At 43.8% G+C, this 26792-nt stretch overlaps 1 protein-coding gene across 3 annotated transcripts in view; it reads left to right on the plus strand.

Moving 5' to 3' along the window:
• ADAM9 (ADAM metallopeptidase domain 9) overlaps positions 1-26792 on the plus strand; it is a 61580-nt gene that overhangs the window by 21311 nt on the left and 13477 nt on the right. For all 3 annotated transcript variants that reach the window (XM_032774571.2, XM_075062799.1, XM_032774572.2), the window contains 13 exons: positions 3365-3441; positions 4380-4569; positions 11381-11446; positions 11970-12041; positions 12875-13044; positions 14344-14425; positions 18146-18279; positions 22325-22496; positions 22627-22719; positions 23005-23200; positions 23717-23822; positions 24610-24793; positions 25671-25751. In XM_032774571.2, coding sequence (XP_032630462.1) covers positions 3365-3441; positions 4380-4569; positions 11381-11446; positions 11970-12041; positions 12875-13044; positions 14344-14425; positions 18146-18279; positions 22325-22496; positions 22627-22719; positions 23005-23200; positions 23717-23822; positions 24610-24793; positions 25671-25751 — 1623 coding nt within the window. The remainder of the gene's footprint in view (positions 1-3364; positions 3442-4379; positions 4570-11380; positions 11447-11969; positions 12042-12874; positions 13045-14343; positions 14426-18145; positions 18280-22324; positions 22497-22626; positions 22720-23004; positions 23201-23716; positions 23823-24609; positions 24794-25670; positions 25752-26792) is intronic.

Below are 26792 nucleotides of genomic sequence, written 5' to 3' on the forward strand. Positions count from 1 at the left end.
TGCATTATTAAAGAGTGATGTATTAAGAAACTGACTGGAGTGGCTTCTAAAGGAGTATGTTCTAATCTGCAAAACACACAACACATTTCACTCCTCCCCTTGGAAGAATCCTTGAGATTTAAGATGGGAATCTGGCCCCTGGCACGTAACACTAGAAAAGTCAGACTTTTCTATGATGGGTGGGAGGGCAGGAGGGTGGGTGTGCACTCATGTTTTATTTAAAAAAACTGGATTTTTCCTGTGTGTGTGTGTTTAATCTGAATTTTTTAATTAAAAAAGGAAATACTTATCTTGATTAGCCATTGAGCATCTCTTCTGTTTAAAGTCTGGTTATACTGGTGTTTCTACACTGTAAATACACTAGCAATGTAATGTTTCTATTGTTTGCTGAACGCCACCTCCCCTTGCAGGGCATTGGTCCTGTCTGCCATGCGTCAGAGCAATCGAGGGGAGCAAAACACCCTGTTGGCAGTTCACCTTAGTGACTGTCAGATATAACTCTTTATGGCACTTTGAAGCAGTATAAAACCAGATATAGAATATAACAACTTTCATGGACTGTTTTGCTCTTAGCCATACTCCTCCTCCAACTGCTTGGAATATAACAACCTTCATGGACTGTTTTGCTCTTAGCCATACTCCTCCTCCAACTGCTTGGATCATTAAATGTTTGTGATCCTATAGCACTAGTGGTCCATGGATTATAATTAGAACTACTTAACTAGAAAAACTGCACAACTCTTCTCCCCAGATGGACTGCTTCCACCCCCGTTGCTTCACCAGATGGCCATTACACATTACATTTTCAAAGAATGATGAACTGGTTTCATGGAACAAACACAAATGGTGCCTCATGTCATAACAAGTATATGCGCATTTTACTTTATCCACCCTTCACTTGTTTAAAATAAGTCTGCTCTGTTGTTTATGTGTGTGGTGTGATGCACACTATCTCTTGCTTGAAAATGGAGCAGTTGAGTTTTTTGTTTGTTTGTTTGATTTTTGTTTTTTGCCTTTCTATGGAAAGGCAGGTACTTGAATCAAAGGAGGAACACAGTTTGTGCTTGTAGTGAGGCTTTAGTTCAGCCAGAGGCCGTGACAAGCCCTGTTGCTCTGGGGATTATTACATGCTTTAAGAACTTTGTAAGGCACAAGGCCAAAGAACAAATGATTTCAGCCGCCTGACAACTACAGTGATCTCCAAAAATATGTCTGCTAGAGAACCTTAGAGCTACAGCTGCAATGCAGTAACATTCTGTGTGGCACAGAATGAAATGCATTTGCCTTGTACTCGCCCCCGAGGATAATTTACAAAACAGGGCCAGGTCGAGTACAGAGCATGTTGGGCATGCCCCTGTATGGGTTTTTGTGATGGGAGTGTGATGTAAATCTTGTGTATTTAGTAGGCTGTGAAACCACATGTTTCGCTCCAGGGGTTAGAATTGCTGCATTAGAATGGATTGTTTTGTGTCTTGTCCTGGGATCTCATTGGAAGTCAGGCTTGAGTGGATATTGACTTTCATTTGGCATTGTTCTGTTTTCGTGACAATGCCTCTTCAGGGATGGTCGAGGCATGCTTAGGCAGCACAAAGCGTCTGTCCATTGGCAATAATAGCAGATGTTTACCTCACTCTAGCCAGAGGGAGGCTATACACAAGCCAAAGGGTGTATCATGCAAAATTTATTCCTGGAAGGCTGAATGGCTGACTGGCAGGGCTTAAATTCAGTTGGCGCTGACCGGAGCGGAGCTCCAGTAAATATTTTCAAACCTGCAGGAGCCTCGGTGCCTGGAAATACTCAGGGAGAATTTAAGCCCTGCTCACTGGCTCAGAGCGACTGGGCTGAGCTTAAGATATTTATTGTGGGTGGGGTGGGAAGGGGACAACAAACAACACTCAAAGTTGGACAGCTCAGCTTCAAGTCTAGAGACTGTTCACAGATGGTGTGGGTTGATTAATATTAGAACAGACATTAGGAGCGTAGACTTAAGTGTAGACATACCTGTAAAATCGTAAAACTCTATAGCCTCTGTAGCCTTTCAGTGTAGACCAATGGTTTTCAACCTTTTTTCATTTGCATAATCCTAAAAAATTTCAAATGGAGGTGCGGATCCCTTTGGAAATGTTCGATCTAGTCTGCAGACCCCCAGGGGTCTAGAGACCATAGATGGAAAACCACTGGTGTAGACACTACTTACACTGACGGGTGGGATTCTCCCATCAGTGTAGCTAATCCACTTCTCTGAGATGTGGTATCTAGTTTGACAGAAGAATTCTTCCGTCAACCTAGCACTGTCTACACAGGGACTTAGGTTGGCTTAACTACTCTGCTTAGAGGATGGATTTTTCACATCCCTGAGTGAGGTAGTTATGCTGACCTAATTTTCTAGTGTAGGCCAGGCCTAAGAGTATATTTGCTACTGTTCAGGTAAGTGAGCTAATGGGGTGGGATTTAGGTCTGGTCTGCACTAGAAAATTAGGTTGCCATAACTGTGTTGCTCAGGGGTGTGTAAAATCCATATGCCTGAGTGGCGTATTTAAGCTGACCAAAGTCCCTGTGGAGACTGCTAGGTCAATGGAAGACTTCTTCCATTGATCTAGTTGCTGCCTTTTGGGGAGGTAGATTACCTACACCCAGGGCTTAAATTCTCATAGGGTATTTCATAGAATTATAGAATATCAGGGTTGGAAGGGACTTCAGGTGGTCATCTAGTCCAACCCCCTGCTTAAAGCAGGACCAATTTCCCAACTAAATCCCCAAATTGCCCCCTCAAGGATTGAACTCACAACTCTGGGTTTAGCAGGCCAGTGCTCAAACCACTGAGCTAGCCCTCCTCCCCTTCTTATTTCCCGGAGCCCTCCCCATGCCAGGAAAACTCCAAGGAGGTTGAAAATATTTACTGGAGCTCTGCTCCAGACAGCTCCAGCTGAATTTAAGCCCTACCTGCACTGACGGGGACTTGTACATAGTGTCTACACTGAAGCGCTACAACAGTGCAGCTACACCGCTGTAATGTTTTAAGTGTAGATGTCCCTTAGACAATTCCGTAGTGCTGAATTGCTGGTCCTATTGGGCTTTGAAATGGACCTGCAATTATGGTACTAGGCGGCTGGCTTTCATTGTGTTTAATAATAATTCAAGCGTCCTAGAGCATCTGGTATTTAGATTAACTCCACATGTTTACCTGTGTGGAGGATAAACATGTGTGGCTACCATCCCATGCACATACTTCTTCAGGTTAGAGAAGGAGATCTCATCCTACCGTTTGTGCAGCAAGGTGAACAATAGCAGCAGCAGTTGTAGTCAGTTGTATTATGTATGTATAGAACTAATACATAATTAATTAATTTATTTTTTCCCTTAGGATCACTGCCACTATCAGGGATATGTGGAGGGGATACCAGATTCCATTGTTGCTGTCAGCGCTTGCTTTGGACTCAGGTAACAGAACTCTTCTTGTGTATGTAGTTATCACAACTATGCATTGTTATAATCCAGTTCTCTGAAACAGAATCTTATTCTCCTGTTGACTTAATTAGTTTTGAGGCAAACTGTATTTCATCTGTTGGTGCTGGGCTGCATGAGAGTATTGTGTTTAATTAACACCATCATGTTTTTGCAGTCTTTTGTTGATATAAAACTAACAAATATTTTGATTAAAACAAAATTATTTGATTGGTGTGACTACCATTTGTCCTCAAAAATTTCAGTCCAGAATTCCTCCCAACCCCTCCAAAACAACTGACTTTACTGTTCAGCCATCAGTAAATCCAACAGAAATTGTTGCATCTGTAGTTCTTAGTATTTTTACAGTCTTGTGTAGAAAGTTAATTTAAATGATCATTTTTGTATTGTATGCAATTATTCTTTAGTGTTAGGGAGTTTTTAAATAAAATCTTGATTAGCAATTTTACTGAGACTTGACACTTAAAGTGTTTTATGATCAACTTTAATTTGAAAAATCCTTGACCTGAGATGATTTCAGCACCTTTAGGATTTTCTTGATTTGTCTATTGACATTCACATCACTATTCTTTACTGCTTTGCTGTTGCAGAAATGTAAATGGCAACATTAACTGAACGGAAACATTTCTGTTTTCAGAGTCGGTGATTTAGGCCCCAATACTGCAAACTCTTATGAATATGCTTAACATGGCACATGTGGATTGTTCCACTGAAGTCATGAGGCTGCTTGCATTCTTAAAGTTAAGCACAGCGCACAAGTGTCTGCAGGAGTGGGGCCTAGATTTGTTTTATATTTCTTTCTGTAAGATGTTCGTTGTTCCCTCCCCCATCCTTCCTAAACGTCTTGATAATGGCAGCCTCTGGATTTAGTCTAGTAGTTGCTTGGTGGTAATGTGTATTAATCCGATTGTTAGGGGACTGCTGCAAGTGGAAAATGTCACGTATGGAATTGAGCCGATGGATTCCTCCTCTGGCCTCAAACACATTATATATCGAATGGAGAATGTGAAGAAGGAGCCCATGATGTGTGGAGTTAACAACACAGCCCCTGAAAGAGAACACACAGAAGATGAGCATCCTCCCAGCATGACTCAGTTGCTGCGAGTGAGTATTCTAGTGTCCTCTCTGCACTGCAATTTGGAATTGCTTTTATGATTGTTCAACTAATAAGATGGAAATGGTATATCAGGTTTCTCTCAGAGCTTACCACAGTTAAGGATTCTGACTCAGGCATTTTGCTACCTGCTGTAAGAACTCCATAAGTCTATCATATTTGAACAAAATGGTTACAGTTTCCTCCAGGCTGTATTAGTACAAAAGAAGTAGCAAGGTTGCTGTAGGATAGATTGAGGTGTGTTGACAGAGCTGCATGACAGGGGATGATGAGGGCAGGAACGCTGCTGTCTGGACTGAGGCTCATCAGCAGAGTTCTTTGTCAGAAGCCAGAATGGTTGAAACTGGGACTGTTACAACATTCTCATAACCATCAAAGTAACAAAGTTTGTTCAGGGTTTCTTGGTTCACTTAAAGTTTAAATTTGAACTAAAAAGATGGTAGCAATAAAATGTGTGATGCATGTGAAAAACATTTATGCTTATTCTCTTTACAGCATTTGTTAGCAGCTACTGACAATTAATATTTATCACAGCTACTGCCATTTTCCCTACTTCATCTACAGAGAAGTATACGTTGCCTTTCTAAAAAAAACATGGGAATAAAAAAAATCCCTTACTTTCAAAATTTAGTAGGATTTACTGGTTATGTGGCCAATCTTTAGTCAAAAACATGTGCAGAGCAATTATTACTTCGCATGAGTTTTTTTTATTTGGCTTTGTCTTTTGGGTGTGTATTGGATGTGCAGACAGAATAGCAAACATGGCAGGCGACCAGCTTGGCTTAACAAAGAAATCTTTGGTGAGCTTAAAGACGAAAAGGACGCTTACAAGAAGTGGAAACTTGGACAGATGACTAGGGAGGAGTATAAAAATATTGCTCGAGCATGCAGGGGTGTAATCAGGAAGGCCAAAGCACAATTGGAGTTGGACCTAGCAAGGGATGTGAAGGATAGTAAGGGTTTCTACAGGTATGTTAGCAACAAGAAGGAGGTCAGGAAAAGTGTGGGACTCTTACTGAATGGAGGTAGGAGGCAACCTAGTGACCGATGATGTGGAAAAGCTTGAATTATGAATGCTTTTTTTGCCTCAGTCTTCACATCTGCCAAATCAATCCAGACTGCTGCACTGGAGCACAGTATGGGGAGGGGAAGAGCAGTTCTCAGTGGTGAAAGAACGGTTAAGGACTATTTAGAAAAGCTGGACATGCACAAGTCATGGGGCTGGATCTAATGCATCTGAGGATGCGAGGAGTAGGCTGAAGTTGATTGCAGAGCCATTGGCCATTATCTTGAAAACTCGTAGCAATCGGGGGATGATTGGAAAAGGCTACTGTAGACATTTTAAAAAAGGGAAGAAGGAGAATCTGGGAACTGACAGCCTCAGTCCTGGAAATCATGGAGTAGTCCTCAAGGAATCCATTTTGAAGCACTTGGAGCAGAAGAGGTGATCAGGAACTGTCAACATGGATTCACAAGGGCAAGTCATGCCTGAACCACCTGATTGCTTCTATGATGAGATACACTGGCTCTGGATATGGGGAAAGTGGTAGATGTGATATTTATTGACGTTAGCAAAGCTTTTGATACGGTCTCCCAAGTTTCTTGCCAGCAAGTTAAAAAAGTATGATTGGATGAATAACTATAAGGTGATAGAGCTGGCTAGATGGTCAGGCTCAATGGGTTGTGATCAACAGCTCAATGTTAGTTGCAGCCGGTATCAAGCAGAGTGTCCAGGATTGGCCCTGGGGCGGTTGGTTCAACATTTTCATTAATGATCTGGATGATGGGATGATTACACCCTCAGCAAGTTTGTGGATGACACTAAGGTTGAGGGAGGGTAGATACGCTAGAGAGTATGGATAGGGTCCAGAGTGACCTAGAGAAATTGGATTAGGCCAAAAGAATCTGATGAGGTTCACCAAGGACAGTGCAGAGTCCTGCACTTAGGACGGAAGAGCCCCATTCCTGCTATAGGCTGGGGACCGACTGGCTAAGCGCAGTTCTCGCAAAAGGACCTGGGGATTACAGTGGATGAAAGATGGATATGAGTCAACAGTGTGCCTGTTGCCAAGAGGTTAATGGCATATTGGGCTGCATTAAAGGAGCAGGGCAAAGATCAAAGGAAGAGATTATTCCCCACTCTTTGCATGTTGAGGCCTACATCTGGAGATTGCATCCAGTTTTGGTCCCACTACAGAAGGATGTGGACAAATTGGAGAGAGTCCAGTGGAGGGCTACGAAATGATTAGGGGGCTGGGGCACATGACTTATAAGACAGGCTGAGGGAACTGGCTTATTTAGTCTGCAGAAGAGAGAGCGTGAGGGGGGATTGATAGCAGCCTTCAACTACCTGAAGTGGGGTTCCAAAGAGGATGGAGGGTGGCAGATGACAGAACAAGAAACAGTGGTCTCAATTTCAGTGGGGGTTCAGGTTGGATATTAGGAAAAACTATTTCACTAGGAGGGTGAAAGAAGCACTGGAATGGTGTACCTAGGAAGGTGGTGGAATCTCCATCCTAAAAAGTTTTTAAGGCCTGGCTTGACAAGCCCTGGCTGGGATAATTTAGATTCATAGATTCTAGGACTGGAAGGGACCTCGAGAGGTCATCAAGTCATCCCTGCCCTCATGGCAGGACCAAATAGACATTTATCTAACTACTCTTAAATATCTCCAGAGATGGAGATTCCACAACTCCCTAGGCAATTTATTCCAGTGTTTAACCACCTGACAGTTAGGAACTTTTTCCCAATGTCCAACCTAAACTTCCCTTGCTGCAGTTTAGCCCATTACTTCTCTGTTCTATTTTAGAGGCAAAGGTGAACAAGTTTTCTCCTCCTCCTATGACACCCTTTTAGATACCTGAAAACTGCTATCATGTCCCTCGTCAGTCTTCTCTTTTCAACAAACAAACCCAATCTTCAGCTTTCCTTATAGGTCAGTTCGCAAAATCAAGACCTTTAATCATTCTTGTTTGCTCTTCTCTGGACCCTCTCCAATTTCCACATCTTTCTTGAAATGCGGTGCCCAGAACTGGACACAATACTCCAGTTGAGGCCTAACCAGCGCAGAGTAGAGCGGAAGAATGACTTCTCGTGTCTTGCTCACAACACACCTGTTAATGCATCCCAGAATCATGTTTGCTTTTTTTTTGCAACAGCATCACACTGTTGACTCATATTTAGCTTGTGGTCCACTATAACCCCTAGATCCCTTTCTGCCATACTCCTTCCTAGACAGTCTCTTCCCATTCTGTATGTGTGAAACTGATTGTTCCTTCCTAAGTGGAGCACTTTGCATTTGTCTTTGTTAAACTTCATCCTGTTTTACCTCAGACCATTTCTCCAATTTGTCCAGATCATTTTGAATTATGACCCTGTCCTCCAAAGCAGTTGCAATCCCTCCCAGTTTGGTATCATCTGCAAACTTAATAAGCGTACTTTCTATGCCAACATCTAAGTCGTTGATGAAGATATTGAACAGAGCCGGTCCCAAAAACAGACCCCTGCGGAACCCCACTTGTTATACCTTTCCAGCAGGATTGGGAGCCATTAATAACTACTCTCTGAGTACGGTTATCCAGCCAGTTATGCACCCACCTTATAGTAGCCCCATCTAAATTGTATTTGCCTAGTTTATCGATAAGAATATCATGCGAGACCGTATCAAATGCCTTACTAAAGTCTAGGTATACCACATCCACCGCTTCTCCCTTATCCACAAGACTCGTTATCCTATCAAAGAAAGCTATCAGATTGGTTTGACATGATTTGTTCTTTACAAATCCATGCTGGCTATTCCCTATCACCTTACCACCTTCCAAGTGTTTGCAGATGATTTCCTTAATTACTTGCTCCATTATCTTCCCTGGCACAGAAGTTAAACTAACTGGTCTGTAGTTTCCTGGGTTGTTTTTATTTCCCTTTTTATAGATGGGCACTATATTTGCCCTTTTCCAGTCTTCTGGAATCTCTCCTGTCTCCCATGATTTTCCAAAGATAATAGCTAGAGGCTCAGATACCTCCTCTATTAGCTCCTTGAGTATTCTAGGATGCATTTCATCAGGCCCTGGTGACTTGCAGGCATCTAACTTTTCTAAGTGATTTTTAACTTGTTCTTTTTTTTTTTTTATCTTCTAAACCTACCCCCTTCCCATTAGCATTCACTATGTTAGGCATTCCTTCAGACTTCTCAGTGAAGACCGAAACAAAGAAGTCATTAAGCATCTCTGCCATTTCCAAGTTTCCTGTTACTGTTTCTCCTCCTCACTGAGCAGTGGGCCTACCCTGTCCTTGGTCTTCCTCTTGCTTCTAATGTATTGATAAAAAGTCTTCTTGTTTCCTTTATTCCCATAGCTAGTTTGAGCTCATTTTGTGCCTTTGCCTTTCTAATCTTGCCCCTGCATTCCTGTGTTGTTTGCCTATATTCATCCTTTGTAATCTGTCCTAGTTTCCATTTTTTATATGACTCCTTTTTATTTTTAGATCATGCAAGATCTCATGGTTAAGCCAAGTGGTCTTTTGCCACATTTTCTATCTTTCCTACCCAGCGGAATAGCTTGCTTTTGGGCCCTTAATAGTGTCCCTTTGAAAAACTGCCAACTCTCCTCAGTTGTTTTTCCCCTCAGTCTTGATTCCCATGGGACCTTACCTATCAGCTCTCTGAGCTTACCAAAATCTGCCTTCCTGAAATCCATTGTCTCTATTTTGCTGTACTCCCTTCTACCCTTCCTTAGAATTGCAAACTCTATGATTTCATGATCACTTTCACCCAAGCTGCCTTCTACTTTCAAATTCTCAACGAGTTCCTCCCTATTTGTTAAATCAAGTCTAGAACAGCTTCCCCCAGTAGCTTTTTCAACCTTCTGAAATAAAAAAGTTGTCTGCAATGCAGTCCAAGAACTTATTGGATAGTCTGTGCCCCGCGTGTTATTTTCCCAACATATATCTGGATAGTTGAAGTCCCCCATCACCACCAAATCTTGGCTTTGGATGATTTTGTTAGTTGTTTAAAAAAAGCTCATCCACCTCTTCCACCTGGTTAGGTGGCCTGTAGTAGACTCCTAGCACGACATCACTTTTTTTTTTACCCCTTTTAGCCTAACCCAGAGACTCTCAACACTTCCGTCTCCTATGTCCATCTCCACCTCAGTCCAAGTGTGTACATTTTTAATATATAAGGCAACACCTCCTCCCTTTTTCCCCGTCTATCCTTCCTGAGCAAACTATACCCATCCACACCAACATTCCAATCATGTGTATTATCCACCAAGTTTCAGTGATGCCAACAAATGTCATAGTTGTATTTATTTATTAGCACTTCCAGTTCTTCCTGCTTATTACCCACACTTCTTGCATTTGTATATAGGCATCTAAGATACTGTTTTGATCTTGCCTCCCAGTTTTTGCCCTGATCCTCCTTTCTCTCTGCATTATTATAGCCCACGCTCCTCTCCTTGTTTCTGACCCATCTCCCAGGTCTCCATGTTCCCCACTTACCTGTGGGCTTTGCTCACCTGTCCCTGTCGAACCTAGTTTAAAGCCCTCCGCACTAGGTTGGCCAGTCTGTGTCCAAATAGGGTCTTTCCCCTTCTCGAAAGGTGAATGCCATCTCTCGCCTAGCAATCCTTCCTCGAATAGCATCCCGTGGTCGAGGAAGCCAAAGCCCTCCTGGCGACACCATCTTCGCAGCCAGGCATTCACCTCCGTGATGCATCCTGTCTCTGCCCGGCCCCTACCTTTGACAGGAAGAATCGAAGAGAGTATCACCTGCGCTCCAAACTCCTTCACCCGTACTCCCAGAGCCCTGTAGGCACTCTTGATCTGCAGTGTCACACACTCTCGCAATATTATTTGTGCCCACATAGATGAGTAGCATGGGGTGTAGTCAGAGGGCTGGATAATCCTTGACAATGCCTCTGTAATTTTCGGATACGAGGCCCCCAGCAGGCAGCATACTTCCCGAGATGAAATGTCAGGGTGACAGATGGGCCCTCCGTTCCCCTCAGCAGAGAATCTCCGACCACCACTACCCTACATTTCCTATTCTCAGTGGTGGCAGCAGACCTCCCAGCCTAGAGGTACGAGGCTTCTCCTCCTTTCTACTGTGGGGTGATTTCTTCTTTCTCCTGTATCAAGAAATAGGGCATAATGGTTACCTATTACCACAGCGGAGGAGGGTTCGGAGCAGGGGTGGAGCACTGCCCGCAGCCAGAAGTAACCAGCTGCCAGTGGTCCACCCTGAGCCATCTCCTCCTCCACCAGTGGTGTGTCAGCAGTCCTGTGTACTGGACAGCTACCTCAGCTGTCTCCAATGGGACACTATCCAGGAATTGCTTGTGGATTGGATGCTCCTCAACCTAGCCACCTCCTCTGTAGCTCTCCCAACTGCTGCCTTGAGAGATTCCACCAGTAAGCACCTTTCACATTGGATGCCCCCCGCAGCCTGGATATCAGTAAGTAGAGAATTGTAAGTTACAGTCCCTGCAAAAACCACACCAGGATCTGGTAGAAGCATCCATGCTCAGGTGCTCTGTCTGGCTGCAGGCGCAGGTGGAGGAAACAGAAGCAGTGCTGGCACAGGTATTGTGGTCTTCCTAACCATCATATGCCTCCCTCTGTCAAAAAACTCCCTCTCAAACTCTCCTGTCTGCAGCCCCCTGTCCACCTCTGCTCCCTGTCGCTCCTGTGTCTGGCTTAGTAGGGGTAGGTCCTGCTTTGAGCAGGGGATTGGACTAGATGACCTCCTGGTAAACTTGTAGTTGATTACAAAGAAAATGTGTTTTTTTTTCTTCCTGTTTGCAGAGGAGAAGAGCTATACTTCCCCAGACAAGATATGTGGAGCTGTTCATAGTTGTGGACAAGGAAAGGGTAGGATTATATATTGGTTTTTCCTTAGTTCTTTGCTTATGGCGGAGGGAGATGCAACTTAAACACCCCCACTTCAAATAATTATAAAACATTTTAAGGCAGAGTATTAATATACCTTTCTGTACTAAAACATTCTTTCAGCCTCATTATTACAAATGGATTTATTAAAAGACAATACCAGACATAGACAATTCAAATATATATAATGTTACTACCATTGCAAAATAGGATATACAGTAAAATGTCAGAGGGTCAGAGCTTTACATTCAAGGATTCTAAAGGTCAAAGGAGAATATTTCTCCTCCTGTTCTGCCTCTCTTGAACAGATGATGATCTGACTGCATCTGTAAAGGTGCTAGTTTGCCCTCTTCTAGTGCTTTTTTTCTGACAAGTTCCAGGCTATCTTCCAAACATGAGATTTGGAGCCTGACAATAATACTTAAAAGATCTTGTTCTTCCTCTTGTGTCTTATAATCATGTCGATCACATCTTATTTCCATTAATAAACCTCTTTATCTTGCAGTATGAGCTATTGGGTAGGAGTGAAGTTGCTGTGAGAGAAGAGATGGTGCATCTAGCAAATTATCTGGATAGTGTAAGTTAAAGCTATACTGTGTGTAAATTGGCAATAATATTGAATGTTGTAGCCTTGCAACTTAAGTGTTTAATTTTATAAATTGACCACCTTGGTCTGTTATCTTGTCATAATGCTGCTATGCAGCATAATGCTGACCAGGGTCAGGACCTGGTCAGTAAGTGGATGAACGAGGGAAATCCAGTGTCCTATTGGAAGTGATGTTGATGATTCAGTGGGAAACACTCCTCCCTTAGAGTTACCATTGAACCAACGACATCTTACCATGGAGCTAGCGGGAGCTGTAAGGTGGTGGTAGTATTTATTTACCAAGGATTGAGTTGGATTCTGCATAACTGGAAATCTTGAAATCAAGATTGTTTGTTTTTATAAAAGATATTCTTGAGTTCAACCATAACTATTGGTTTTGAAGCAGGAATTAATTCAGGGAAATGTGGTGATCTGTATTATCCAGATGAGGTCAGACTATGATCACAGTTGCCTTTTTCTGGCCTTATGAACTATGGATCTGTTATGCTCTGTTTTAATTTGATTTTGGTTTGCTGGGGACACTCTTGGTTTGTGTTCAAGAGCCTTTCTATTTGTCTATCTTCAGTTTTTCTATAGCACCCTGTCACTGTGGTATATAGGCACTAGTCCTTTAGCCCACTAAAATTTAATAGCAGGGCATATATGATTTGGAAAACTGATGTCCTTATTACATAGGAAAACCGAAAAATTAGATTTTGGCAGTGTGATTTATATATAATACTAAAAACGATTTACCTTATGCCTTGCTCATATCTGGCCATCCTCAGCTTCACTCTGAATTCCCCTTTTCTTTGCCTTTTCAGATGTACATTATGCTAAATATTCGCATCGTGCTGGTTGGCTTGGAGATCTGGAAGAATGAAAACTTGATAAGCACAGATGGAAGTGCTGGCGATGTGCTAGGGAACTTTGTACAGTGGCGAGAGAAGAATCTTGTCACGCGTCGACGACATGACAGTGCCCAGTTTGTTCTGTAAGTGCTGGGAATCCTTTTCCTTATCCAGAAATAATTGTAGGAAAGGGCTTTGCTAGGAGACTTTGCTTACTTGTATTAACTAGTAACTTCAAACATAAAGGTTACATTCCATGGTAATGGCTTTACTATGAGCAGTCAGAAACAATCTGCTGCACATGCTGTTTACTGAAGCAGTGTGAACATTCAGCACCAACTTGTTTCTTCTTTCAGAAGCTTCCTCTGCCACCCACTAGAAGACAAACATCCCCATTTGTCAGGAAACAGATATCGCTAAAATTAGAACAATTTTTGGGTTATTCCGAATGTGATGCTGCTTAATTTCTCTATTACAAAGCTCACAGCTGTGGGTTACTTCACAGAGAAGCCTTTGTCACATCATGTATTGGATAGACTTGTTGATCTAGGCCTTTTCCCTTGACGACCATAACTATCACAGCTGTGGAGTATTGAATGTTGTGGTTTAATGGAGCACAAGCTGTTTCTGTATTCAATATCCAGAAGCTAGTTACATGATTTGAGCCTTTCTGTGTAGAATTAGCTTGTGTTTCTCCAGGTCACTAGCACATTTGCATTGTTACACTATTAGCACCACTTTCTTAAGTTGGAGTTTGTTTAATATTTGGAAGCAGCATGTGGGACATGCTTGTTACTAAAGTACTCTGTAGCATACTGTACTGAGATCACATGATGGGGGCTTGGTAACCTACAGTGTGTCAGAAAGCAGCTTGGCAGGGAGCTCCTTCCAGCAAATTTATTTCACACACAAAAAGCTTGATATTATTGATAAAGTTTGGTATTAAGTCTTCACTGTACTCTTGCCTGTTATGCAAGGTAAAACACTGTACATGCTGTAATATTACACTCAGACTTTCTATAAGAACACTGGAGAAACAAAATTTAAAGACTCAGAGGGGAAGCTGAGGAAAGGAAAGTTAATGGAGAATAACAAAGCAGCCACTACAATACAAACTTAAAGAAAAAAATAGGGTTGGTATATTACTTACATTTTTATTTTGGAGTGGAGTGGGCATTGACTCGCTCTAAATTATATGGGCCCAGTTTTAAAAAACAAACCATTGTCTAAATAAAAGCATGATATTGATATGAGCCATACTTTCTTAGCACTGTACCTCCTGTTAGATAATTGAAAAGCAGAAGCAGTGTTACTACTGCTTTATGTGGCACAGAGAGATGCACTGAGCTCTTGCACAGCTGGTCGTTGTATTATAGGCTGTCATGCCTCTAGCACAGTCATGTTGATTCTTCCTTAATTTTTTTCTTTCTAATGTGCTCTAGGAAGAAGGGGTTTGGTGGAACTGCAGGAATGGCCTATGTTGGAACAGTATGCTCCAAAAGCCATGCAGGAGGGATTAATGTGGTAGGATATCTTTAATACCCCTTTAAATAAAACTTTAATGTGTACTCTGTATCTTTAATATAAAAGGGAGACAGTATTAAGGATCTGACAACCTCTAGAAGCAAGAGAATTCTTAATAGCTGCTGCTTTCTGCCTCCTTTAACTCTCCCCTTTGTGTATATACTGTAACTCAAAGTCCCAGATTAGGTCATGTTCTAAGACCCTAGGAGCTGTCAATGCCATTCCTCGGCAGGCAGCATTGAGTATCAAAGGCCTGGCTCCTTTCTGAGAGGCACTGAGCCCCCGTATCTCTGGTTGAAGTCAGTGGAAGCTATGGGTTGTTGTGATAATTGGATCTACACATTTACCCTAATTGGGAGCTCAACTGTAAAAAATGAAAGTTCAGAAAATGTCACAATAACTTGTACTAACAAATGCTGATGGGGAAAAGGTGCAAAAAAGAGAGAGACTGGATCAGTCCAAACAAAAAGGTCTTTTGGTATAATTCAAGGACTGTGTTAAGATCATGTCTGGTAAACAAGAACAGTATGGGACCGGAAATCAGCTCACCATAATTGGTGTCGGAAACTAGACTGAATTGGCGGGGGCCTTTTAAAAAAAAAAAAAAAAGAGCGGCTGCTAGGGAAAGCTGTCTAGCTCTGGGCTGGCTGACTGAAAGGTGAGAGAAGAGGAAGGAGCGAGTTTTGCCATCATGGCTGCCAACTCCACTGTATCCTAGAGCCTCAGACCTTCTTTTTCCCAGTCTTGAAAGATGTCCTGACCAGCCTGGGGCAGAAAGAAGTAGCCAGATGACTTGGCCACATCCATGAGCTCTGGCTGAATCCCCAGCACTGCCTGGGATGTGAGAGTTTGTCATTGACCCCCGCACCTGTGTGTTCTTTTCCTTCCCCACCTTATGCCTTCTTTTTTCTACCTCTTTCCTCTTTTTTTTAATAAGTCTGGCTTAGCTGGCCAAGGCTATATTTTGCAATACCGCTATAAGCCTGTAACCAGAAAGAGGCAGCTAAAAGCAGTGCTGTAAACAACCCAATGCTGGTACAAGTTTGCCAGGTCTCAGAGTGGCTAATAAAACTGTGTGCTGGACCTTTGTTTTTCCAGCTGTGAAGCTGCAAGTGAAAGACGACACCAAAGACAGAAACTGCATTTTTCTATCTTTGCTGTTCTTTTCTCTCCCTTTGTTGTGTGTGTGTGTGTCTTGTTTTGTCTTCTGGGAAACGGGACTGGACATTAACAACAACAGCAATAATGACCGCTCCAGCTCATCTCAACTAACTTCTCTTTTCCCCCAAAAAGGACAGTTAGTTATTACCATGTTTCATACTATCTGAAAGACTGTCAAACAAGGGTTTTTTTTCTCTTTCTACAAACTGTACCCAGCTTAAGGGAAGAAGAAAAAGGAATGATGTTAAAATGAATGTCTTATTTAATACTTCACTTTTCAAGTGCTTTAACTGTTTTTCCTTCCTTTCTGTATCTTTAATAAAAAATTAAAAGGATTTGTGCCATGGTACTAAGCAGGCTGAGGTCTCGGTGTTCCACACTCTGAACCTTATTTAACACTGTTTTCATGTTGGACAGTGCCTGGTTTACATTAACACTTTTCACTCTTTGAACCCATATATCCCATCTACATTAATACAGCAGAGTGCTCCTGTAGAAATCTATCCCCAAGTCTGTGGATGATCTTTGGATTCACAAAGGGCACTGCCAAATCAGAGGGCAAGGATTTAGCTAGGCAACTATCCTGTTACATGAAACTGCAATGTAACTTCAGTATCACTGTTGTGAAAATTAGAGATTCACAGAACTATGACTGTGAGAAACTAAAGCAATATAGAGATGGGGCTTTTCAGCCACTCCACAAGCAGCGTCAGGAACAGATTTCAGTAACGAGTCAATTAACAGAACTCCTCATTTAGACAGTTTGCCAGCACCAAAATCATCATTGTGCAATCTCACTTCCTAGGAATAATTACAGAAGACTTGCATCAGAGATACTCAAATTGTAGCTTGCGTGGCTGTGAAAGGAGGTGTGCATTGGTCTGGGGGTGAAATAAGTAGTTGTTTAGTTCCTGGGCTAGTACTCCAGTGGCTGATGATCTCTCTAATTCTGCCTGGGGAGGTGTGATGCCACTGGTTTAAACAACAGTACCCCGTGCTCTGGAACTTTAGCTGCACCATAGTGCAGGTGTGGTGGCAGATGGATACCACGTGTGTTTTTAGTCTAACTAGTGTCACTCCTGGATTTATAGAACAGCCCCATAGCTGCAGCATCGTTCAGTTCCTCTCTTGTTCCTCATGCACTTAGTCTCTGTGATCAGGTAGCTTCTCTGCTAATGATCACAATTGACACTAAATTACACCCTTGAGGTTTTTGTTGTGTGGATACGTGCCCAGTGGAAATTGAACTGGGATCTCCCAATTTATTTCAGTAGGCAACTAAATTAGCCAGAGCCATTAGCAGAGATTCTCAAACATTCCCATAATATGCTCCAGATTTAATAGAGGGAAGATGACTCTGCCCATCCATGATCACATGACCTCTCTGGGACTGGTGTATATGAAAAAGTAATAATAAGTTATTTGACATAGTTTAGCTTCTGTAATGCTGTGTAGCAGCTACAAACAGAAGAGAGAGCACTGGGTGACAGACAAGAAGGTGCTCCACAGGACATCAGTGATCCTGGACCAGAGCTGGAGAACCATTAAGCTAGGTCAGAGGTGGGCAAACTACGGCCCCTGGCCCACAGGACCTTCCTGCCTGGCCCCCAAGCTCCTGGCCCGAGAGGCTAGCCCCCAGTTCCTCCCCTGCTGTTCCCCCTTCCCTGCAGCCTCAGCTCACTGTGGTGCTGGTGCAATGCTCTGGTAGGCAGGGCTGTGAGCTTTTGTCAGGCCGCAACCTGACCCGGTGCTCTGTGCTGCGCGGTGGAGTGGCTGGCTCCCGCCGGGTGGCACAGCTGCCTGTCCTGGTGCTCTTGACGGCTCGGCTGTAGCGCTGCCAGCCACTGGTGCTCCAGGCAGCGCGGTAAGGGGACAGGGAGCAGTGGGGTTGGATAGAGGGCAGGGGAGTTCAGGGTGGTGGTCAGGGGGACGGGGGTGTGGATAAGGGTCGGAGCGGTCAGAGGGCAGGGAACAGGGGGGTTGAATGGGGGCAGGGGTCCCAGGGGGCAGTCAGGAAGGAGAGGAAGGGTTGGATGGGGCAGTGAGGGGTGGGGGCAGGGAACAGGGGGGTTGAATGGGGGCAGGGGTCCCAGGGGGCAGTCAGGAAGGAGAGGAAGGGTTGGATGGGGCAGTGAGGGGTGGGCAGGGGGCCCGGGGGCGTTGGATGGGGCAGGAGTCCTGGAGGGGCTGTCAGGGGCGAGAAACAGGAGGTGTTGGCTAGGAGGCGGGACCGGGCCATGCCTGGCTGTTCGGGGAGGCACAGCCTCCCTAACCGGCCCTCCATACAATTTTGGAAACTTGATGTGGCCCTCAGGCCAAAAAGTTTGTGCATCCCTGAGCTAGAGAGACAAGGCTCTATAACCTGTTACCAATCTACTGGTCAACTATGTACTCGTACAAGTTAGAAAGCAAAAATCATCTAGGTTACCCAACTCTAAAGATCACGTTAATGCAGTGACTAAGCCTAGTGCGTAGTTTCTGAAGGTGGTAAGGGAACATTGGCTTCTTCCCAGTACAGACACTACAGTAATTCACTCTTTTTGTTTTGGTCTTGTGTAGTTTGGGCAAATCAGTGTGCAGATGTTTGCATCAATTATGGCTCATGAGCTGGGTCATAACCTGGGAATGAACCATGATGATGAAAGAGTTTGTCAGTGTGGAGCAGAAAGCTGTATTATGAACTCTGGAGCATCGTAAGTAATTTTCCCTTTATGCCAGGTTGGAGGATATGTTCATAGATGATGATCAAAGATTTATAGGACACAGTTACTATTCAAAGCATTCTTATAAACAGCTAATTAATTTTCACAACAGGCTTAGGAGGAAGGCAAATATTAAGGGTTATTGACACATGAAGTTAATGCAGAATAAACTATGCTGTCCACTTAAAATGGTCTAAGCTCACCTGCGTCTCCTGATGGCATTCTGCACCAAAACATTAAAAATTCTGCACACAGTATTTAAAAATTCTTCAAATTTTATGTGTCAGATAAATGTGGAGGCTCCAGCATGGCATTGGGGAGCACAGGCCGCAGGTGCTGGTGGGAGATCACTGTGCAGCTCCCCTCCCCAGGACATGGACTTAATGGTGAGGCTGCACCCAACTCGGACACAGCGCAAAGATCAGGTGTCATAAACATACAGCTAAGGTAGCATAAAATCCCTCCTTTACCTGTAAAGGGTTGAGCTCAGATAACCTAGTTGACACCTGACCAGAAGAACCAATGGGGAGAAAAAGATACTTTCAAATCTGGGGAGGGAAAAAGTCTTTGCTTTGTGCTCTGTGGGTGTTCTCTCAGAAAACAAAGAAAAAGACCAAGCAAGTAATTCAGCTCCTACTAAAATAATACATCTAATATTACAAAAATAGTAAGTAATACTTTAAATGCATTTTCTTATTATCTTTTGTTTTAGCTTGTAAATTTGCCCTGTGCTAAGAGGGAGGTTTATCCCTGTTTTTGTAACTTTAAAGTTTTGTCTAGAGGGAAAATCCTCTGTGTTTTAAAACTTTTTGTTACCCTATAAAGTTATCTTCCATCTTGATTTTACAGAGGTGATTCTTTTATTTTATTTTTTTTTAAGTAAACTTTTTTTAAAAAACTAATTGTTTTTCAGTGTCCTAAAGACCCAGGGAGTTTGATCTGTGCTCACTTTTTAACCAATTGGTTAGAATATTATTCACAAGCCTCCCCAGAAAAGGGGGTGTAGGAGTTTGAGGGGATATTTTGGGAAAGTAGGGCTCCAAGTGGCCTTCCCAGAATGTTTGTTTAAATCACTTAGTGGAGGCAGCAATACCAAGGGCAAAAAAGAAATTTGTGCCTTGGGGAGGTTTTAACCCTAAGCTGGTAGAAATAAACTTAGGGTTTTTTTCATGCGGGTACCCACATCTGTACCCCAAAGTTCAAAGTGGGGAGGGAACCCTGACATGGTGGCAACAGTAATAAGCAATAGTAAGAAAATGCGTTAAAGTATCTTTTTTTCCCATTGGTTCTTCTGATCAGATGCCAACCAGGTTATGTGGGCTTCTTAACCCTTTACAGGTAAAGGAGGAATTATATGCTACCTATAGCTGTATGTTTATGACACCGGGCCTGCACCAGAAACACTACAGAGATCTGTCCCATGCCAGGTGCACCAGATGTGGGCAGGCAGGATCCAAGTGTGGAGGGGATCCAGGTGTGGCTTGAGAGGATTTGGTGTGGGGCAGCCTGGGTGCAGGTGGCTCAGTGGGGGATCCAGGTGTGTGGGGGATCTGGATTCACAGGGACTTGTGAGGGTGTTCTGGGTGCAGGGGGAATGGGACTCTGCAGGGGGGTTCAGGTGAAGATGTTTGGGGCTCAATGGGGAAGTGTGGTGGGGAGGGGACAGCACAGCAGTGGGGTCAGTGTGGGGAGCTCAATGGGGGAGGTCCAGATGCTGGCAGAGTCGGGCTCAGTGGGGTTGGAATCCAGGTGCAGGTGGTTGGAGCTCAGTAGGGTAGGGATCTGGGTGTGTGTGGCTCATTGGGATGGTCCAGGTGCAGGGGGAGTGTGGCTCAGTGGGGTTGGGATCCAGGTGCAGCTGGTTGAGGCTTGATAGGGTGGGGATCTGGGAGTGGGTGGCTGGTTGGGATGGTCCAGGTGCAGGGGGAGTGCGGCTTGTCGGGGCAGGGGAGGTTCTGGGTACGGGGTGTGTGTGTGAGACTCAGCGGGAGGGTCTGAGTATGAGATGGGGGCAGATGCGGGGGCAGCTCCCTGTACAGTGATCCCTCCTCCTGCAGCTGAGGAGCGATGGGTGCAGGAAGCTTCCTGAAGTGGGGGAGAAATCTGGGGGTGAGTCTGACACAGCCCCGGATGCCGTGCAGGGGAAGAGGAAGTCCAGTCCTCCCCAGCCCAGCTGGGACTAGCAGCTGAGCCTGGTGCAGGATAGGAGGCACCAGCCGGGTCCTTCCCAGTCCCGTTCCCAGCCCCACAGTGATCTGCCTCTCTGCCAGCTGCCTTGGGTACCCGAAACATACTGCTGGAAAGGGTCGTATGACCGTTCTTGTGGCTTCCCTGTCAGAAAGTAATTTTTCTACTGGGAAGCAAAGAAATCTGCTTGGGACATAAATTCTGTGCATGTGCAGTGGCGCAGAATTCCGCCAGAGTAAAATTGCACAAAGGCACTTTTAGTGCAGAATAAGAAATGCCCACATGGGGAGCTAGTGTGGAATAAGGCCAGGTCTACACTGCGACTTTAAATCAGTTTAATGGCCGATATACCGATTTAACACTGTGTCCGTTCACACGACGTCGTCATTAATATCGAGTTAAACGGCTCCTTAAATCGATTTCGGAACTCCTACCAAACGAGAAGTAGCGCTAAATTACCATAGTGATAACTCGGATAAGGGTTTGTGGACGGAATTGACGGTTATTGGCTCTCGGCGGCATCCCAGAGTGCAGCACTGGGACCGCCGTCTGGAAGCAATCTGAACTCGGATGCAGCGGGCAGCGCGGGTAACAGGAAAGCCCCTAGCGAACATTTTGAATTACATTTCTGCTTGCCCCAGCGTGGAGCTCTGATTTAGTCACATGCTGGCGATGCTCTGGAATTGAAAAGAGCTCCATCATAACGTCGGAGATACTAGTCTAATCGTGTAATGGGAAGACAAGCCTGTTGGTATCCAGCTCTTTTAAGAACACGGAAATGCGCACGCGTTTTGAATAAAAAAATCTCAGATTACACAGCGTGCGTGACAACGTAAGGGAAGCCAGAGACTCAAATTGACGCTCATGAAGGGAGGGAGGGTACTGAGACTCCAGCTATCCCACAGTCACAGCAGTCTCTGAAAAAAGTTATTTGCATCTTGGCATGAGCTCCAATGTCTGTAGTTCAGACAGTGTCTGGCGTGGTTCAAGGAACACTCCCAGTTATTTCCCCCCCCACCAACGTGAAAAAAAGGGAATAGTGCTTGCAATGGCGTTGCTCAATGCACTCCGAAACAGGCGGCCAGAAGGGTTGTCTGCTGCTTTCACCAAGGGGTGAGGCTGTAAACGCAGCACACCCGGGGCAATGTTTTCTCGGCCACTCAGCCCTGTGCTCTCAACACGGAAGTGGGAACTATGGGATAAGCTGAGGATTAGCTACCCAAGTGACCCTCCTGAAATCACCCACCCCGATGGTAGCTTAAACAATCGATTTCGGGATCCCACTGTGGACGCGCTAAACCGATTTTATTAGATCTGTTTTGTAATATCGGTTTAAGCTAATTCGAAATAATCGTGCAGTGTAGACGTACCCTAACTATTGCACTTTAAATTCACAACCTAGCTTATTTTCATTAGCTTGCTATGTGGACAACTCTATATTATCCTTGTGTTTGGGAACTGAAAGGTTACATGACTTAACTCAGGAGTTCATGGCTCCCAGACCTTTGTTTAGATGACACCTATTCCCTTGTATTATATTATTTTTCTGATTGTGACTCTGTTTGTTATTTTGTCATCAGGAGGTTATATAATTGAACTCATGGTACTATTTAAATATTTTATTAAGGGGTGGTCAGTTTTCCTTTAAGTAAAGATTTTTGCTTTATGAATGTAGCAGAAAGATTTATATCTCATTCCACATTCAGAGGTATCGTACTATATTGTCCTCATCTGTCTCTAGCTGTTGGCTCTAATTTTTGCTACACTGACTCTTTATTGCACAAGAATGCTGGTCAAGAAGAACTCCTAAGTAGACACAGTGTAAAGAATGGCTAATACTCTATTGCAGAGGGTCCAGAAATTTCAGCAGCTGCAGTGCAGAAGACTTTGAGAAGTTAACTCTGAACAAAGGTGGAAGCTGCCTGCTTAACGTTCCCAACCCTGATGAAACCTATAGCATCCCATTTTGTGGCAACAAGTTAGTGGATGCTGGGGAGGAGTGTGACTGTGGTTCACCAAAGGTTAGTAACTGGGACAGTTCACCAGTGTTGCTCACATGACTGTGTTAAATGCAGACTGCCTGCATTTCTGCAGGGGTCAGATATGATTCTTTCTCATTCACTGAATTACTCTTACTGCTTTAATTTACAGGAATGCGAAAGAGATCCTTGCTGTGAATCGGATACTTGCAAACTCCGAGCAGGGGCTGAATGTGCATATGGTGACTGCTGTAAAAAATGTCGGGTAAGAGATGCCAGGATGGTGTTGGAAGAATCTCATGTCGTAAAGCATTCTCCACTGACTCTGAGGAAAAAGGAGTGCCGGGCTTGATTAGTGAGTCCAGGAGGGAAATAGTCTCTGCTGAGCTGGGAAGGTTTTTGCATGTTTCCAGCACAAAAGGGTGACTTCAGCAAAGTGCATGTTCAGTTTGTTAAGCCATTTTTGGATTTATTTTCAGAATGTATGTTGATGTATGGCTTTTTAGATCTTTGCTTGAGATTTTATTTTTCCTTTTTCCGCCCCTTCCAGTTTCTTCCAGGAGGCACTGTGTGCCGGGCAAGTACCAATGAATGTGATCTCCCAGAGTACTGCAATGGGACCTCCCCGTTCTGTCAGCAAGACGTTACTGTTCAGAATGGGTACCCGTGCCAGAATGATGAAGCCTATTGTTACAATGGGGTTTGCCAGTACTATGATGCGCAGTGTCAGGCTATCTTCGGCTCAAGTAAGGATGATGATTATAACGTTTCGGAGGGCCATTGCTAAAAGAGAGAAAGCACCCAATTTGTTTAACGAATATGGATTTTAGGTTTTTTTAGTCTACAAGAAAAACCAGCCAGAATTGGCAAAGGATTTTCAATATTTCTGGTATTTATGACAAATTAACTTTTATTGTGCCATAAAATTCATTGTGGTGCTATGGATTCAAGTACTACTAATTTCCTTGCTATGATACACTCATATTGTCAGATTCTATTTATAAGGCTAAATCTATTCATCAAGACTTAATGTCCAGCTAATAATATTTCTTTCTAAGTGACTGTATTTTCTCTCAGTACTGTTAGCTTGGAACCTGTTTGGACCAACAGTTTTACCCCATTAGTGTATTTTGGTCAAACTTTCCGATTATTCATGCTGCAGATGCGACATGGGTTTTGGGGCTAGAGAGAAGTATGTGCACAATGTGAGATGCTTCTCTAGCTCTCTGTTAGCTGACCTAGTTCCCCCTCTGTCTTTGCAGGAGCAAAGGCTGCCCCTAACATTTGTTTTACTGAAGTGAATTCCAAAGGTGACAGATTTGGCAACTGTGGTTACCAGGGCCATGACTACAAAAAGTGTTCCAGCTGGTGAGTTGGGTTTAACGAAGGAGAGAATGCATAACAGGTATCATTCGGGAAGCCTCCAAAAATCCACGTTCAGATGCCTTAAAATTAGCCAGCTGTCAAATCCTTATACATAGCACAACTTAGCAATAGAGATTTGTCATAGACACACAGTGCCCCATGATCTATCTTCATTGATGCTGTGTGTGTCTTTCAAAAACCAAAATAAAGTAGCTTAGAAAAGTTCTTTTAAAGCCTTAAATTTTGAATCTGGGTTATTGGAGCTTAGGTTACAAATACATAAATGTACAAAAAAATTCAAATTACTTTATAACTCTGTTATAATATTAGTTTTTATCTAAATGGGCATGAATTTTCAAACAGTTTTTGCTGCAAAGTTTAATAAATTAATATATAAAAAGAGGCATCTTGGAAATAACGAACCTGCGTTGTGGTGTTCTTTTGCTGCACTAAGCACTATGAATAATGGTGTAATGTAGACATGCTCTTTTGCAGACTTTTTTTTTTCTCATTAGCTACATAGCGGTGCTGCAGGAGTGTATTTGCTTTTGTTTGAGGATCACAAACTTTTGCCAACAGCAGGCATAAATCCATGTCCTCCTAGTTTTAGACTGATATATAGCTCGCTCTTGTTCTGCTCTTCACTTCAGCGTGATGTTAGTATTTGGGAATGCATCTCATGTGATCTTTAATAATTGTCCATTAGGAAAGGAAGGCCAGAAAGATCCTTTCCTCTATATGAATTAAACACCAGAACCATAACAGTTCTTAAATTATACTGTTGTTGTAGGAATGCCATGTGTGGAAAGCTGCAGTGTGAGAATGTGAAAACAATGCCTGTTTTTGGGATTGAACCTGCAATTATTCAAACCACCATCAGAGGCACTACATGTTGGGGTGTGGATTTCCAGCTAGGATCAGATGTTCCAGATCCTGGAACGGTGAATGAAGGCACAAAATGTAATACTGGAAAAGTAAGCAATAACAAATTAATAACTTTAAAATATTCCTAGGATAAAACCTAAATGAGTTGTTAGATGTGTGTAAATCATCTGCAGCTCCTTGTTTACATGCATACACAAACATATTAATTCACCTTCACCTTAGTGCATGCAACTAATGCCAAACTTAACAATTCATTACTTCCTCATCTCCTCCTTCCCCAACACTAACTGAGTAACACTCTCCCTGGAAATCGACTCTGTGAATAAATTCCTTTAAAGGGAAGTTCTTTTTAGAAGAAACAAAAGCAAGTGTTAAGTTCGGTTAAGACCCAGGATCTCTGGAAATCAGTGATCAAGAAGAACTAGCTATACAAAAACTGCTTTTCAGGCAATGGGTGGAAATTCAGGTCTGCGTCCATACATCGTAATTATCAAGCTGGCTGAAAAGGAGACCCAACTATTTCCTTCTATAGTTCAGCATAGGGGCTGCACCGAATTCTTCCCCAGCAGTGGTATGGTACCTTGCTATCTGTACATTTGTACCATGGATGATTCTGATACTACTGGTCTGTATTAAGACCTTGTGGGAAGCATTTTAGGTGAAAATACAGATCATTTGCAACAAACCTTATGAATTCCTTATTACAGCAAACAAGTTTATATCAGACTTAAAGCTTCCAGGGTGAGAGAAAAGTGTGCATTCTCAAAGTGGTGTGAGCTTGCTGTGCAGCACTAATTGAAGGTAGCGTGGAAGTAGTACAGGCAGCGAACTCATACACTGAGCAAGAGTCCAGGGTAAAACGAGTTGAAGAATGGGAGGGGAGGAAGGGTGGAGGTGGTAATATTAGTTAGTCCAAAACCATCATATTTGTATTGGGAGTCATCTTGTTTCTTTTTACTTCCCTAGATCTGTAGGCACTTCCAGTGTGTAAATGTCTCTGTTCTGAACTATGACTGCGATGTAGAGAAAAAATGCCATGGACATGGGGTAAGTCAGGCGTAAAGGTGCCTTTCTATTCTGATCCAGCCTGGTCTGAATGTTCCCTGAAAGTCCTGCAGTATTTCTTGGGTATTCCTCATATTGGGCAATATCATTTTCTCGGGATGCTCTTCAGTAAGAAAGCTCAGATTCATTGATTTTTAAGGCGTGAACAGACCACTATATCATCATCTGACTTCGTTTTATGGAATTTCACTCACCTCTGTATTGAGCCCAGTAACTTGTTTAATAATTAGCTGTTTTAGTGCTACAAACCTTTCATTGATCACTACCTAAAGAATGTAACTGACACAGGCGTGGGCAAACTATGGCCCGGGGGCCGCGTCTGTCCCTCCAGAAGTTTTAATCTGGCCCTCAAGCTCCCGCCGGGGAGCAGGGTCTTGGGCTTGCCCTGCTCTGGCACTCCAGCCGGTGAGCGGAGTAAGGGGCTTGCCCCACTCTGCTCGCTCCCAGAAGCAGTGGCATGTCCCCCCTCTGGCTCCTGTGCGTAGGGAAAGCCAGGGGGCTCTACACACTTCCCTCGCCCCAAGCACCATCCCTGCAGACAGGGCAGTGTGCAGAGCTTCCTGGCTGCACCTCCACATAGGAGCCAGAGGGGGGACGTGCCACTGCTTTTGGGAGCTGCTGGAGGTAAGTGCCGCCCAGAGCCTGCACCCCTGGCCCCCTCCTATGCCCCAAACAACTGCCCCAGCCCTGATCCCCCTCCTGCCCTCCAAACCCATCAGTCCCAACCCGGAGGACCCTCTTGCACCCCAAAGCCCTCATCCCCAGCCCCACCCCAGAGCCCGCACTCCCAGCCAGAGCCTGCACCCCCTCCTGCACAATCCACAATTTCATGAGCATTCATGGCCAGCCATACAATACCCAGATGTGGCCACTCCTGAACTCACAGAAAGCTGTTTAATGTAGAAACACTACTTTTTGTTTGAAAGCCCTAAAGGGTGGGCTTTATTATGAGAAGTTGCTTTTCTGTGCGGTTAACATAATAGTCACCTTGATGTTCCATCTTCACTGGTTATTAAATAATGT

The sequence above is a fragment of the Chelonoidis abingdonii genome, chromosome 2 (assembly GCF_003597395.2).
Source record: "Chelonoidis abingdonii isolate Lonesome George chromosome 2, CheloAbing_2.0, whole genome shotgun sequence".
Classification (NCBI taxonomy): Eukaryota; Metazoa; Chordata; order Testudines; family Testudinidae; genus Chelonoidis; species Chelonoidis abingdonii.